Source organism: Mustela nivalis, assembly GCF_964662115.1.
Source record: "Mustela nivalis genome assembly, chromosome: 6".
NCBI classification, from domain to species: Eukaryota; Metazoa; Chordata; class Mammalia; order Carnivora; family Mustelidae; genus Mustela; species Mustela nivalis.
In genome coordinates, this window is record NC_139025.1 from 14,071,286 (window position 1) to 14,083,510 (window position 12,225).

The 12,225-nt window shown below is 51.2% G+C and overlaps 1 protein-coding gene across 5 annotated transcripts in view; it reads left to right on the forward strand.

Moving 5' to 3' along the window:
• DCAF4 (DDB1 and CUL4 associated factor 4) overlaps positions 1 to 12,225 on the forward strand; it is a 29,563-nt gene extending 17,338 nt beyond the window's left edge. For 4 of the 5 annotated variants that reach the window (XM_082733467.1, XM_082733468.1, XM_082733469.1 and 1 more), the window contains 8 exons: positions 1,872 to 2,015; positions 2,953 to 3,002; positions 6,674 to 6,753; positions 8,188 to 8,283; positions 8,392 to 8,489; positions 9,006 to 9,179; positions 9,597 to 9,711; positions 11,118 to 12,225. In XM_082733467.1, coding sequence (XP_082589593.1) covers positions 1,872 to 2,015; positions 2,953 to 3,002; positions 6,674 to 6,753; positions 8,188 to 8,283; positions 8,392 to 8,489; positions 9,006 to 9,179; positions 9,597 to 9,711; positions 11,118 to 11,311 — 951 coding nt within the window. In that variant the 3' untranslated portion in view covers positions 11,312 to 12,225. Of the gene's footprint in view, positions 1 to 1,465; positions 1,712 to 1,871; positions 2,016 to 2,952; positions 3,003 to 6,673; positions 6,754 to 8,187; positions 8,284 to 8,391; positions 8,490 to 9,005; positions 9,180 to 9,596; positions 9,712 to 11,117 lie in introns of those variants that run through there. The other variant, XM_082733471.1, reaches the window with a different exon arrangement.

Here is a 12,225-nt window from a genome sequence, read left to right on the forward strand (position 1 = left end):
GCCGTGCGCCGCTCCCTTGCTTGTTGACTCCTACCCGGGTGGCACCGCTGGGCCTGCGCGTCCGACACACCTTTATCACATCATTTACACGGAGCAGAGTCTTCTCTGCATTAGGTTAGACTAGGGCTAATCTAGCCAAAGCTAAATAAAGCCAGAGCCAACTGCCTGAACCCAGCGTTCAGAAAAATGTCGGCAGAAGACCCCGGGATCCCCGGAGTTAGACTAGAAGCTTGAGGCTACAGGAGATCATGGCTTCCTAGCAAGCCCTGTCCTTGCTGGAGGCCGGGGGAAGACTGAGGAGAATGAAAGAAGGATGGAAAAATGGAGAGCCTCAGCCTGCTGGACAGGACTGGAATCTGAAATCATGGAGCTGACCCTTGAGGTCTTGCCCCAGAAGACATCAACAGGAGAATACATCCGAGGTATTCTAGGACTCCCATTCTCTCCTGTGGCTTTACTCCCCCAAGGATCTAGGGGTACGATTTGACCTGAATCAGTAGAATACTTGCTTGCGGTACATACTCGGGAGCCGCTTCCCTGGGTCTCTTCGGTAAAACTGGGTGGGTATGCACGTGCTGCTTAGTATGGCCCCCGTCCCCAGTCCTCATGCTCTGGCTCACAATGACTCCCACGGACGTGATCTCCCCAGTCATCCGGAGTTAAAGGTGGTTGGCTGGCTGTGTGGACTAGAATTTTGGGAAGGGTGCTTTGCCATCCAGAGATCAGTTCTTCCATTCTGATTCTAGTCACTGTAATGATTCTTCAGGAAATGTGGTTTCTGAGTAAACTTGCAAAGTGAATACATTTTCACCAGCATCCAAACCCATGTTATGTATGTATATTATATTTAAATATATATATAAAACACATAACTATATAAGGTTTTTGTTTTGAAGTAATTATTAACCACATTTTTTAAAATTGTATTTGTTTATTTGACAGAGAGAGGACACAGTGAGGGAGGGAGCACAAGCAGGGGGAGTGGGAGAGGGAGAAGCAGGCTTCCTGCTGAGCAGGGATCCTGATGCCGGGCTCAAACCCAGGACTCTGGGATCATTACCTGAGGTGAAGGCAGATGCTTAACAACTGAGCCACCAGACGCCCCAACCACATTTTTTTTTTAAGATTTTTTTTTATTTATTTGGCAAAGATCACAAGTAGGCAGAGGTGGAGGGGGAGCAGGCTCCCTGCTGAGCAGAGAGCCTGATGTGGGGCTCGATTCCAGGACCCTGAGATCATGACCTGAGCCAAAGGCAGAGGCTTTAACTACTAAGCCACCCAGCCACATTTTTTATATGAGAAAAAAACTTACATCCCAGTGTAGTGTTTTTTATTGTAATTTTTTTTCAGTGCAGTAGGCTTGCTTCCTTTTTTGTTGTTGTTGTTTTTTCTTTTACTCAGTGGGGAGAAAAGTGCCTGTGTATTAGGAATCCAATTTTGTATTCTCCTTTCACCCCCTTCACAGGGGTATAACTAGCATTTTCCACATTGTGTGTGGCCTTTGCGATGGCTGCGTGTCACCATGTGGCCCATCTAAACAGCTTACCTGGGTGGACACTGGGACTCTTCGAAACGCAGTTCTGAGTGGAGCTGCTGTACGGACCTCAGACTCCCTGACTCCGCCCCCTCACTGCCCTTATCCGTGTTCCTGACTGTGAGACCGCATCGCTGTCCGCCTTGCCTGGGGACGGCTGGGCTGAGTAGGGACAAGGTGGGTTACCCCCATGCTCCATACCCCCTCGTGGGTGGGAGCGCTCACCAGGTGAAAATGCACAGAGCATGGGATCCTACAAAGAGGGGCAGATAGATCGCCTTGGGCAGCTCGCCTGGGCTCAGCCAGGGAGGTGACCTGTAGTCTCTTTTCCCTCCAGGCGGATACCAACAGTGACCGGCTCTTCACAGTGAATGATGTCAAAGTCGGAGGCTCCAAGTATGGCATCATCAGCCTGCGAGGTCTGAAGACCCCCTCACTCAAGGTGCATATGCACGAAAACCTGTACTTCACCAACCGGAAGGTACGTGGCCTTTCCCATCAATTAGCCTTGCAGCTCCCTTTGCACTTTGGATCAAAGGGCCCTGCTTTAGTTGGCCCAATTCAGAGGAGAGGAGAGAACTTTATGAAGAAGGTGGGGCTTGAGTACCTATTTTCCCAAGGGAAAAGGGAGTCAGAGATCTTGAGAACCCATAGGGGAAGAAAGGGGCCTCAGGAGTTTCTTTTCTTGGAAGAGAAGTAACTGTCAGTACTTGGGAGAAGGTGTGAAAATTCTTTAGGCTTGGAAAGGCTTCTTTAACTGGTGGTGCAGACCTTCCCTCTGGGAGGATCGCAGTAGCCCGAAGGAGCCCTTGCCCAGCACGGAGTTCCTGGGCTGCGGGCGGAAGGGGCCTGAGTGGACAGTCTTGGGTGCATCCGTCACTCAGCCAGTCTGTGGCCTACACAGAGGTTATGGAAATAAAAAGAGATTACATAAATACAATACAGCACAGCTTGCCATTGAGGGAGCAACCTTTAAATTCCACTGGGGCGATGAGTGAATGTGTAAGAAGCGGTGACATTCTGTCCATTTGGGACCGGAGCCACAGCATGGACACAGGTCGAACCTGGTCTCTGGGGGAAGGGAAGATGCAGTTCGCCTCTCGGTTAGGTTGGTTCCCTTCTATTGCAGGGACTCCGTCCCCAGACCACAGGGTATGCCACAGGTCTCACTGTGAGGTCTATGCTGATGACCAAGGACCAAAGTCTGGGGGTAACTTCCTCCCTGTTGCCCTCAAGGCCCTATATGGTGGAGCAGGGGACTTGCCTGTCCTGGTGACTGTTCCAGCCCCCTTAAAAGAAGTGAGACCTGAAGAAAGCAGTCCCGTGTCGGTATCCCCAGTAGTTACTCAGTAGGAAAGCATCTGTCTGTCTCCACGAGTTGGCAGTCAGACCAGCCTTGCTGTGTGCTTCCTCCCCAGGTGAACTCTGTGTGCTGGGCCTCGCTGAATCACCTGGATTCCCACATTCTGTATCTTTTGGCAGACGAAGAGGTTTGGTGGGCAACCCATGCCGCTATGTAGAGCCGGGCATCTGTGGGGTGTGTGAGGTGGCATCATCGTGGCCAGAGGTCTACTCTGTTTTGTATGCACATCTCACCCGTTAGGAAAGAATAGTGCAGCTCGGTAGAGAACAAGGCTTGCCGTGCGTGGAGCGCAGACAAGTAGCAGAGTTCCCAGGATGACACTGATGTCACTGTGTGCCAGACACTGTTAGGAACAGTAAAGCCTTGGACAGGAACCCCACATGCTCTTGAGGTGAATCAGAACGAGCTCAGAGCTATAGCAGTTTGAGGGTGGGCCGGGCCTCTTGTTGGGGGAAGGGGAGGGCGGGCATCAGTAAAGGGGAAAGGGGAATTCTGCAGCATTGGACGGAAGTGTGTGGGCTCAGTGCCTAGGGTTCCTACCAGAGACCACCTTTTTTCTTTTTTTTTTTTATTTTATGTATTTATTTTTGGGGTGTGGGGGGGCCCATGAGCGGGGGATGGAGAGACAAAGGCAGAAGGAGATGCGACTCCTAGCTGAGCAGGGAGCCCAATGCAGGGCTTGATCCCAGGACCCCAGGATCACAACCTGAGCTGAAGGGAGACACTTAACTGACTGGGCCCCCCTGGTGCCTCCAGAGACAGCTGCCTTTAGAGCACTCTTCACTCTAGTCTGCCCTCTCAGGGAACAGTCAGGGCTCTTTTACTAAGAGCACAGGAGCACAGTGTCAGGCTGGCTAGACCCATCCTCTGGTGTCCCCGGGGGCTGTTGATGATGGACAGAACAGCTGTCTGTCCCGTGCTTCTGGGAGTAATTCGGTTTGAGCCATGAGTCTTGTCCTTGGTTCAGTTTTATAACCAGTGAGTTCTTAAAACCCTGACCACTCACTGTACCTAACACATACTTCAAGAGTCATCACAGGGCTAACATCAGTTAACATCAGTGAAGGCACTTAGCACAGTGCTTGGCATATCTTGGTCCTCCTTACATAATGGCTGAATCGGAACCTGTTGGGGTTATTTTAATTTGTTCCACGACATTCTATTTTTAAAAGATCGGGTTATAAATTTTACGTAAGATAAACACAAAACTGTGTGTTCTGTAAATTGAAAACTTTATGTGGCTTTCATTTGGTAGGATTCTGTGGGGGATAGGACCACCTGTCACTGATGCTCTTACCAGATGATGGAAGAGACCAGATCTTAAAGGAGAGAAAACAACCTCGCTCTCATTTCTGATCTTAAAACAGGAAGACGTTTTCCCAGGTTTCTCTCCTTACACTAAGGAGAGATTAAAAGCCCGTATAATTGAGTTTAAAGAGCATGGTCTGTGGTAGCTTCGTTAGCCGCTTGCCCTCTGGTGGTCACTTCAGGTAATCTTTTCTTTGTACCTGCTGCCTCTGCTGAAGGCCATGGAACTTTCTCCCTTTACCAAAACGGCACGTTGTTGAGCCTGGTCCTCTGCATTTCCCCCCCAAAAATGGGGAGCAGTTAGACTGAGACTGCCCTCCCTGGGCTCTTGGATACCTGCGGCCTCTGAAAGCACAGGACCTGATACTGGCCCCATGAGTACCACATGAAGTTTAAGAGTAAACTTCATCCTAGGAACTAAAAGTGCATCTAGGTAGGGACTCCCTCCCCACATGCTCGCCCTCTAAAGCCAGAAGCGAAAGAGGTTTCTTCAGGAAGGCCTTGGGCTGCCCAGCCGCGGGGTTATCATTTTCAGCTTCGGCATCTCTCTGACCAGAAATACGTAACACGGGGCCTGCTGCCTGAGGCAGCGTGATATGCACACGACACAGTTCAGACAACTGGACTCGTTGCCTGATTGCTTTGCAGATGCTGACAGTTCTCAGTGAAGGGTGCGTGTGTTCGTTCCACAAAGTCCATTGAGCGGATTCATCCCTGTGCAGTGCTGGAAAGGGCAGTGGTGGGCCGCAGGCGCTCAGTCTCTGCAGTGACGTCGGTGGGGCAGTGGGATGCTAGCAGGATGGAGGGATCGGGTGGCCTTCCTGGAGGTGACTCCCACATGGGAAGGAAGAAGCAGGAGAGATCCTGGCTCCTGGGGCAGTGGTAAGGGGTCTAGTGTCTGTGAGGTCTCTGGCGAGGTGGGGCCCCTGGTGCTAGGATATTCTGGAGGACTGTGGCCCTGGAGGCATATCTTAGGAGAGACTGGCAAGGGTGAGACCTTAGATTGGGAGGGTTGGGGGTTGCTGCAAGACTGCGCGCAGGGGAGCGGATGTGGTGGGTAAGCAGGGGTGGAGGAGAAGCACAAGTGGAAGAGGCTCAGGATCTAGGCCAGGCCATGGAGGTGACAGAAGGTCTGAGGGGGGCCTCCCAGAGGGTGGGCTGGAGGTCACCACCGAGCATGTCGTTGGAAACAGTGCCGCGTGGCCACAGGCAAGACTGGAAAGTGTCGCTTGGTGTGAAAAACGGGAGTCCACTGGAGACCTTGGGGAGACTTGCCTGGGAGATGACTGGGTTGCAGTGGGCTGAGGAGTGAGAAGGCGGCAAGGGAGTGGGAGAAACAGACTCCTCTGAGAGAAGTTCGGCTGTGAAGGGAGCGGAAGTGGATCAGTGGGAAGGAAGGCACAGACAGAGGTGGTTCAGAGAAAGGAAACGCAAGTGACTGTGGTCTGATGCGGCAGCACATCCAGCTGCAGTCGGGAGACTAAAGCTAAAATGTGGACATGTCGGTTTATACGCGTTCAGATGAGCACAGATCAGGCTGTTTCTGGACTGCATAGCATGACCGCCATCCATGGGCTGTTACGTACATTTGTGAGCGGCATTTTTTTTAATGAAGTAGACTAGAAAATAACGAGTATCCTATTTAGTAAGAGCAAGTGTTTTATGAAACTTCTGTTGCAGTTCTTTGTGTGTATGTAGTGAGTGGTAGCAAACTTAAACTCGTACCGTGGGTCTAAGAAAACACTGCCTTAGGGGCGCCTGGGTGGCTCAGCCGTTAAATGTCTGCCTTCAGCTTAGGTCATGATCCCAGGGTCCTGGGATCGAGCCCCAAGTCAGACTCCTTGTTCTCCAGGAAGCCTGCTTCTCCCTCTCCCATCCCCCTGCTTGTGTTCCTTCTCTTGCTGGCCCCATGTCAAAGAAACAACATCTTTTAAAAAAAAAAAAAAAAAAAAACTGCCTTAAAGCAGCCTCCCACGCGTGGCGTATAAGACAGGAGAACGGAAGGGGATGCTCCTTCCAGCAGCAGAGCAAAAAACCCCTGAAACGACATAAGTGCCCATCAGCAAGAGACGAGACAGAGGAGTTGTACATTCATCCAAAGGTATGCTCCACTGTGAATGTGAAGAGATGGGAGCTACAAAATCAAGCCAGATCAATCTAGAAGAGAGTGGAGGTGGAACAGTGGTAGGAGATGCTCTGTGGAAAGAACAGAGCACGGCCCAGAAGTCTGACCAGTTTTAGAGTGTGATTTTGGGTGGGGGAGAGGGAAGACTTGGACTGGAGAAAGGTCAGAGAGGCCTTCAGCTGTGTTTGTGACATTTTTTTCCTTTTAGAAAATCTGTAACTAAATATGGAATATGTAAACGTGTTAAATGTGGCTCGTGGTGGTATTTTCTAGAAGGGTACTACAGCCCATTCTCTTCCCAGAGGAGACCCTTGTACTTGACTGTCCTTAACAGCTCCTCCAGGCTCTGCCTCATGGGCATCGCAGAGACTCCGGGCTGCGCCACCCTGCTCCCAGCGTCCCTGTTCGTCAGTAGTCACCCAGGTACCAGGTCCTTTCCCTTCAGAGGAGGAGGTGCTCCGAAGGAGGTCTCAGTCCGTGCCTCCAGGAGCTGCAGCCCACAATGGTGTCAACTCTGTGGCAAGGGCTTGGACAGGAGGGGTGGGAGCCACAGGCTGCACAAGCCCATGTCAGCCTGCAGAAGCACTTGCGGGAGAGTTCCCGAAACCTGACCCAGGATTGGTACTAGAAGTGATGTATGGCCTTACATACTCCTCCTCTGGGGTCATTTCAGCAGCCAGAGCAGTTAGGAGTACAAAAGATCAAAATATTTCTTTGGGCCACCCATACAGATCCCGCAGCCTGGCGCCCGCTGTGGCCATGCTTCCAGTCTGTGCGCCTGAAGCAGTCGGGCTTCCTGGCAGCATATTCTGGGCATTAAGTTTTCAGTCTATCAGAGACTTAGGATCCATCAGACAAGGGTCAAACCTCTGGCATGAACCCCGGCTCTGCCCCTTACCAGCGTGAACAGGTTGCTTACCTTCTGTGAAGAGAACCCCGACCCCTTCCGGTTACAGGGTTGGTGAGGGGGGCGCCCACTCAGCCGGTGCCTGACTTGTCCTCATGCAGCAGGCCCATGTGGCGGGAGTGTGTGTTACCACCATTGCCACAGATGAGGAAGCTGAGACCAAGAGAGGTTTAGAACCTACCTTACAAACTGACCCGGGTCGCGGTTCCCTCTCGGGAAGAGCAGGGAGGTAATTGGGAGGGTATCGGGCTGCTGCAGTGTTTTGCTTCTTAACCTGAGTGGTGGGCACGTGGCTACATCCCCTTTGTGATCACTCATGGCCCTCTATTTGGGGTGTGTGCCCTTTATGTATTGTGAATTAAAAGGCTTATTTTAAAAATGTTTTGGGGACACCTGGGTGGCCCAGTCCGGTTAAGCTGCTGCCTTTGGCTCAGGTCATGATCCCAGGGTTTGGGGATCAAGTCCCACATTGGGCTCCCTGCTCACTGAGAAGCCTGCTGCTCTCTCGGCCTCTGCCTGCCACTCTGCCTGCATGTGTGTGCACGTGCATTCTCTCTCTCTCTCTCTCTCTCACAAAATCTTTCAAAAAATAAAGTTTTGCTTGGGATCCCACATCAGATAGTGTGATGTGGGATTGAAACCGTCTTATAAAGAACCACACCGTCTCTCTGACCGGCAGTCAGTAGTTCTGGCACTCCTCCTGGGAAGGCAGGAGTCACGTGCTTGTTCCCAGAATAACCCCTTTTGAGCCAGGTACCCCAGCTGAGTGTCTCTTTTTTGTCACCATAAAGGCCAAAATGGGGCCAAGGATCTCTGAGACAGATCTCTGAGCAGTCATTCCTGGAGGTTCCCCAGATCAGGTGGTCACTGACCAGGCAGCATGGAGGGAAGGGCCCCCCCCCCCCCGCCCCCAGCAGCCACCTTTCACCTTTCACTGTTGCCATCCGCAGGAGACCGGCCCGGCATGCTCTGCAGTTTCCGGATCCCCGAGGCCTGGTCCTGTGCGTGGTCCCTCAACATTCAGGCAAATAACTGCTTCAGCACAGGTGAGCTGCAGCTGCCCCCGCACGTCCCCAGAGGAAACTTTGACAGGCTCCAAACCCCCTGTCCAGACTGTGAGTGATGCTTGTCCCTCTGCCCCTTCTGTCTCTCAGGCTTGTCTCGGCGGGTCCTTGTGACCAACGTGGTGACGGGACACCGGCAGTCCTTTGGGACCAGCAGTGATGTCTTGGCCCAACAGTTTGCTCTCATGGTTGGTTGGACTGGCGGAGGGGAGCCATGTAAAGTGTCCCAAGGGTGGAAATTTTGCTGGACTGAAAACGGATTCCTGTGTGTGGCATCTGGTCGTCTCTCTTTTTCGGGGGAGAAAAGGAGGGCATCAGCAAGGTTGAGTGGGTTACTTGGTGATTCTATCTGCACTGGATGAAAGCTGGCCGATTGACAAAGGCCTGGCTAACCTGACTTTCAACAACTTCCTATTTAAATGAGCTGTTAGCAGTTCTGGAGTACTTGGATTAGCCAGCAGGACAAATAATTATGCAGCCAGTCGCGGGGACACTGGAAGACCCCTGGGGTCCCGTTCTTTTATCCTTTCCTAAGGAACCCTTCCAGCTACACTGAGGCTCAAGTCCTGACCACGCCATCACCCCCACCACTAACCCAGAGACTGGGAAAGGGGAGGCGAGGCAAGAGTTGTGTTCTGGAGGGAACACCCTTCCCAGCCTTAGAGGAGGTGGTGCCAACAACCATTCTCTCTCTCTTTCCATAGGCTCCTTTGCTATTTAACGGCTGTCGTTCTGGGGAGATCTTTGCCATAGATCTGCGTTGTCGAAACCAGGGCAAGGGCTGGAAGGCCACCCGCCTTTTCCATGACTCAGCAGTGACCTCTGTGCAGATCCTCCAAGAAGAGCAAAACCTGATGGCATCTGACATGGCGGGAACGGTAGGGGTAGCACTGATGACTCAGGCCACTGGTGCCACTGGCCTAGCACTCTGGCAGGTGATGGGCTCTTCAGAAAAGACCCTTGTGTTGGGGCGCCTGGCTAGCTTATTCAGATGAATGTGTGACTCTTGATCTTCGGATCATATGTTTGGGCCCCATGTTAGGTGTAGAGATTAAATTCTTCTGAGAGAGACCCTTGTGCCAGACAATAGCAGGGAAAGGGCAGAAGGAGACCAGGCAAGTTGTTTTCTCCACCTGGGAGCCCAGCCTGGTCTAGACTGACATGAAACTGGTTTTGTTGCTTTTGAAATTTAGATTTTCCTAACCCTAAAAGGTGTTTGGCGACCACCTTGTCCTGCCTGGGTTCACTAGCATACCTGCCGGACCCTCTCTAACGGCCCCTTGTGCTTTCCACAGATCAAGCTGTGGGACCTGAGGACCACTAAGTGTATAAGGCAGTATGAAGGTCATGTGAACGAGTACGCCTACCTGCCCCTACATGTGCACGAGGAAGAAGGCATTGTGGTAGCAGGTACCTGGGGAAGGGAAGATCTTTCTGTCCCATCAAATAAAATGGCAGAGCGAGAAATTACTCCAGATCAGAACCTCGTACGTGGGACTTGTTGGTAGGAGACACAAGGTGGGACGTAGAGTAGGACAGTCCTACTGGTAAGCCGCAGTTAAAGCTGCCGCCAGCTGGGACAGCCCTGTGCCCTCACGTTAGTGGGAGAACATCACCTCAGTAACAGGCAAGTTACGTGCAATGAAACAGAGACCTGGGTGTTCACCTGGTCAGCATTCAGGGTGACCTTCACCCAATCCTGTTTAAAACCTTGGCCTCCCTTTTCTTTGTGCTCACTTTCCAGCCAAGGATGCTGCAAAAAGAGTTTAAGGTCACTGTAAAGGAACTGGTTCTTGGGAATCCATATCTGCAGAACAGGAGCAGGGGTGTTGAGCCACTAAACTCCCTTGAGAAGGGCTACAAAACTGTAGCCTCACAGATTTTGCTGTTTCTAGGGCAACAGAATATTCTGATAGCATGAAAGTTCAGTAGTTTGACACATGAAATAGTAAGCCCTTGACATTCAGGAATATGTTCTTGGTCTTGACATGTCCTCAGATTTGCACATGTGCCTACAGAATGTACTTGTTCTCTGTGAAATCTTTTTTTGTGCCACAGAAGCATCTCTGAGAACTTCCTCAGGCTGTTTACTACTCTCCACCCCCAGCAGCAGTTAGCTTCTTGGTTAAGCCTAGTCTCCATCTCAGGAGAACTGCTGTGCTCTGGGGAACAGGAAAGCGAGGAGCCCACTGCGCGGCAGACGGTGGTGGCCTCGTGCAGTCCTCGGCGAGCCGGGCCGTGAGACCCTGAGGTCTGCCCTTCCTTTTCCTCTAATGAGCTCCAGGAGCGCATCTAGGCTGCTGCAGCCAGTGCCACGTCCCTCACAGCTATGAGTCCCGAAGACTCACCTGGTCTTGGGAACTAAGCCATTAAACCAGAACCAGCTCTGGTGAGAGTTGTCACTAGTGTGTCCCAGGATGTACTGAAGGGAAGACATCTTCCTGGTTACTCTTTTCACAGAAATCAGCTGCATGTCCTCTAGACCGGGGGTGCTGGGCTGCCCCCTGAGCAGCCCTTGACACAAGGGAAGCAGAGTGGCCACCCATTAGCCAGGATGCCTGGTGACCAGCCACTATGTCACAGCCAGCCAGTGCATCTTGTCACTTGGAACACCTGCGACTGGTTGTGATTCTAGAACACCAGGGAGACCTGTGACTTTGATTTTCCAGAAGTACATGTTATCAGCAGAAATAATTTGCATTGAGTTTGTGTTCTGGCTCCAGTGGGTTCCCTTCGGAATCATAAGAAGCCACGCGCACGTGTGCACAAGGGCTACTGCGTGTCCTAACCTGGCACGTGTTTTCCCTCTTTCTTAGTGGGCCAGGACTGCTACACGAGAATCTGGAGCTTCCACGATGCCTGCCTGCTCAGAACCATACCCTCCCCACACCCTACCTCCAAGGCTGACATCCCCAGTGTGGCCTTCTCTTCTCGGCTCGGGGGTTTCCGGGGAGCCCCAGGGCTGCTCATGGCTGTCCAGCAGGACCTTTACTGTTTCTCCTACTCCTAATTAATTCCACAGGGTGCAGCCGGGAGGGATGTGGATTTGACACAAGGAGTACACAGCAGCCATACTTCTGCCACGACTGCTATTTGCACTGAGGGCATTTTAATCAGATGCTCTGTGTACACAGACCCCATCCAACCAGCTGCCAGGAAGCAGGTGCTGTTTTATGTGGAGACACTTCAGTAAAGTTATTTCAGTTTAAGTTGTGAGCTCAGAGAGCTCAAAAGTCCTTTTCATAAAAGGTACTTATTTCCTTATTGAACTCCTCAGACTGGTCTGTGGTCCCCCTCCTTTTTTTTTTTTTTTTTTTTTTTTTTTTTTTTTTTTTTTTTTTTTAAACAAGAAATACTTATTCTAAGGGCTGAAGATTGGCAGTAACTAAATTAAAGCTGCTGCTTCCACGAAAAGCCTTTTAAAGAAGCCTAATGAGGAGCCTGGGCGAGGCTGTTAATGCAGTCAGTGCCTAGGTCCCAGAAAGCCATGCACATGGACTGGAGAAACCCAGCTGGGGAGACGGGGAAGGGGTTTGGGGTCATTTCTCTGAGTCTCCAGAGATAAATGACTGAAGACTGGTTTTTGAAGTCATTAAAAGGCCTTCTCAGACTCAGTCAACATCTGTAGCAGACTTCCTTTCTCCTTTTATCACCATTCAAAGGCACTGGGAGGAAAGGTGGATCTTCCTAGATGCTGTAGGTTTTAAACAGGTCCTAGAATGCCTTTGTTGAGATGCCTTCCAGAATGTTATGTACAACAGCTCCTGTTTGCTATTACGGTGACCTGAATGTCAGATTTAAGGGCCCCATCTCAAAGAAAATTGGCTTTGACTTTCTGTAATCGACCAGAAGCACTTTGTGAGATGTTTATACAGCGTCCAAGAGCCTGTCTTTCTACCACACAATAAACTAGAAAGAACCATG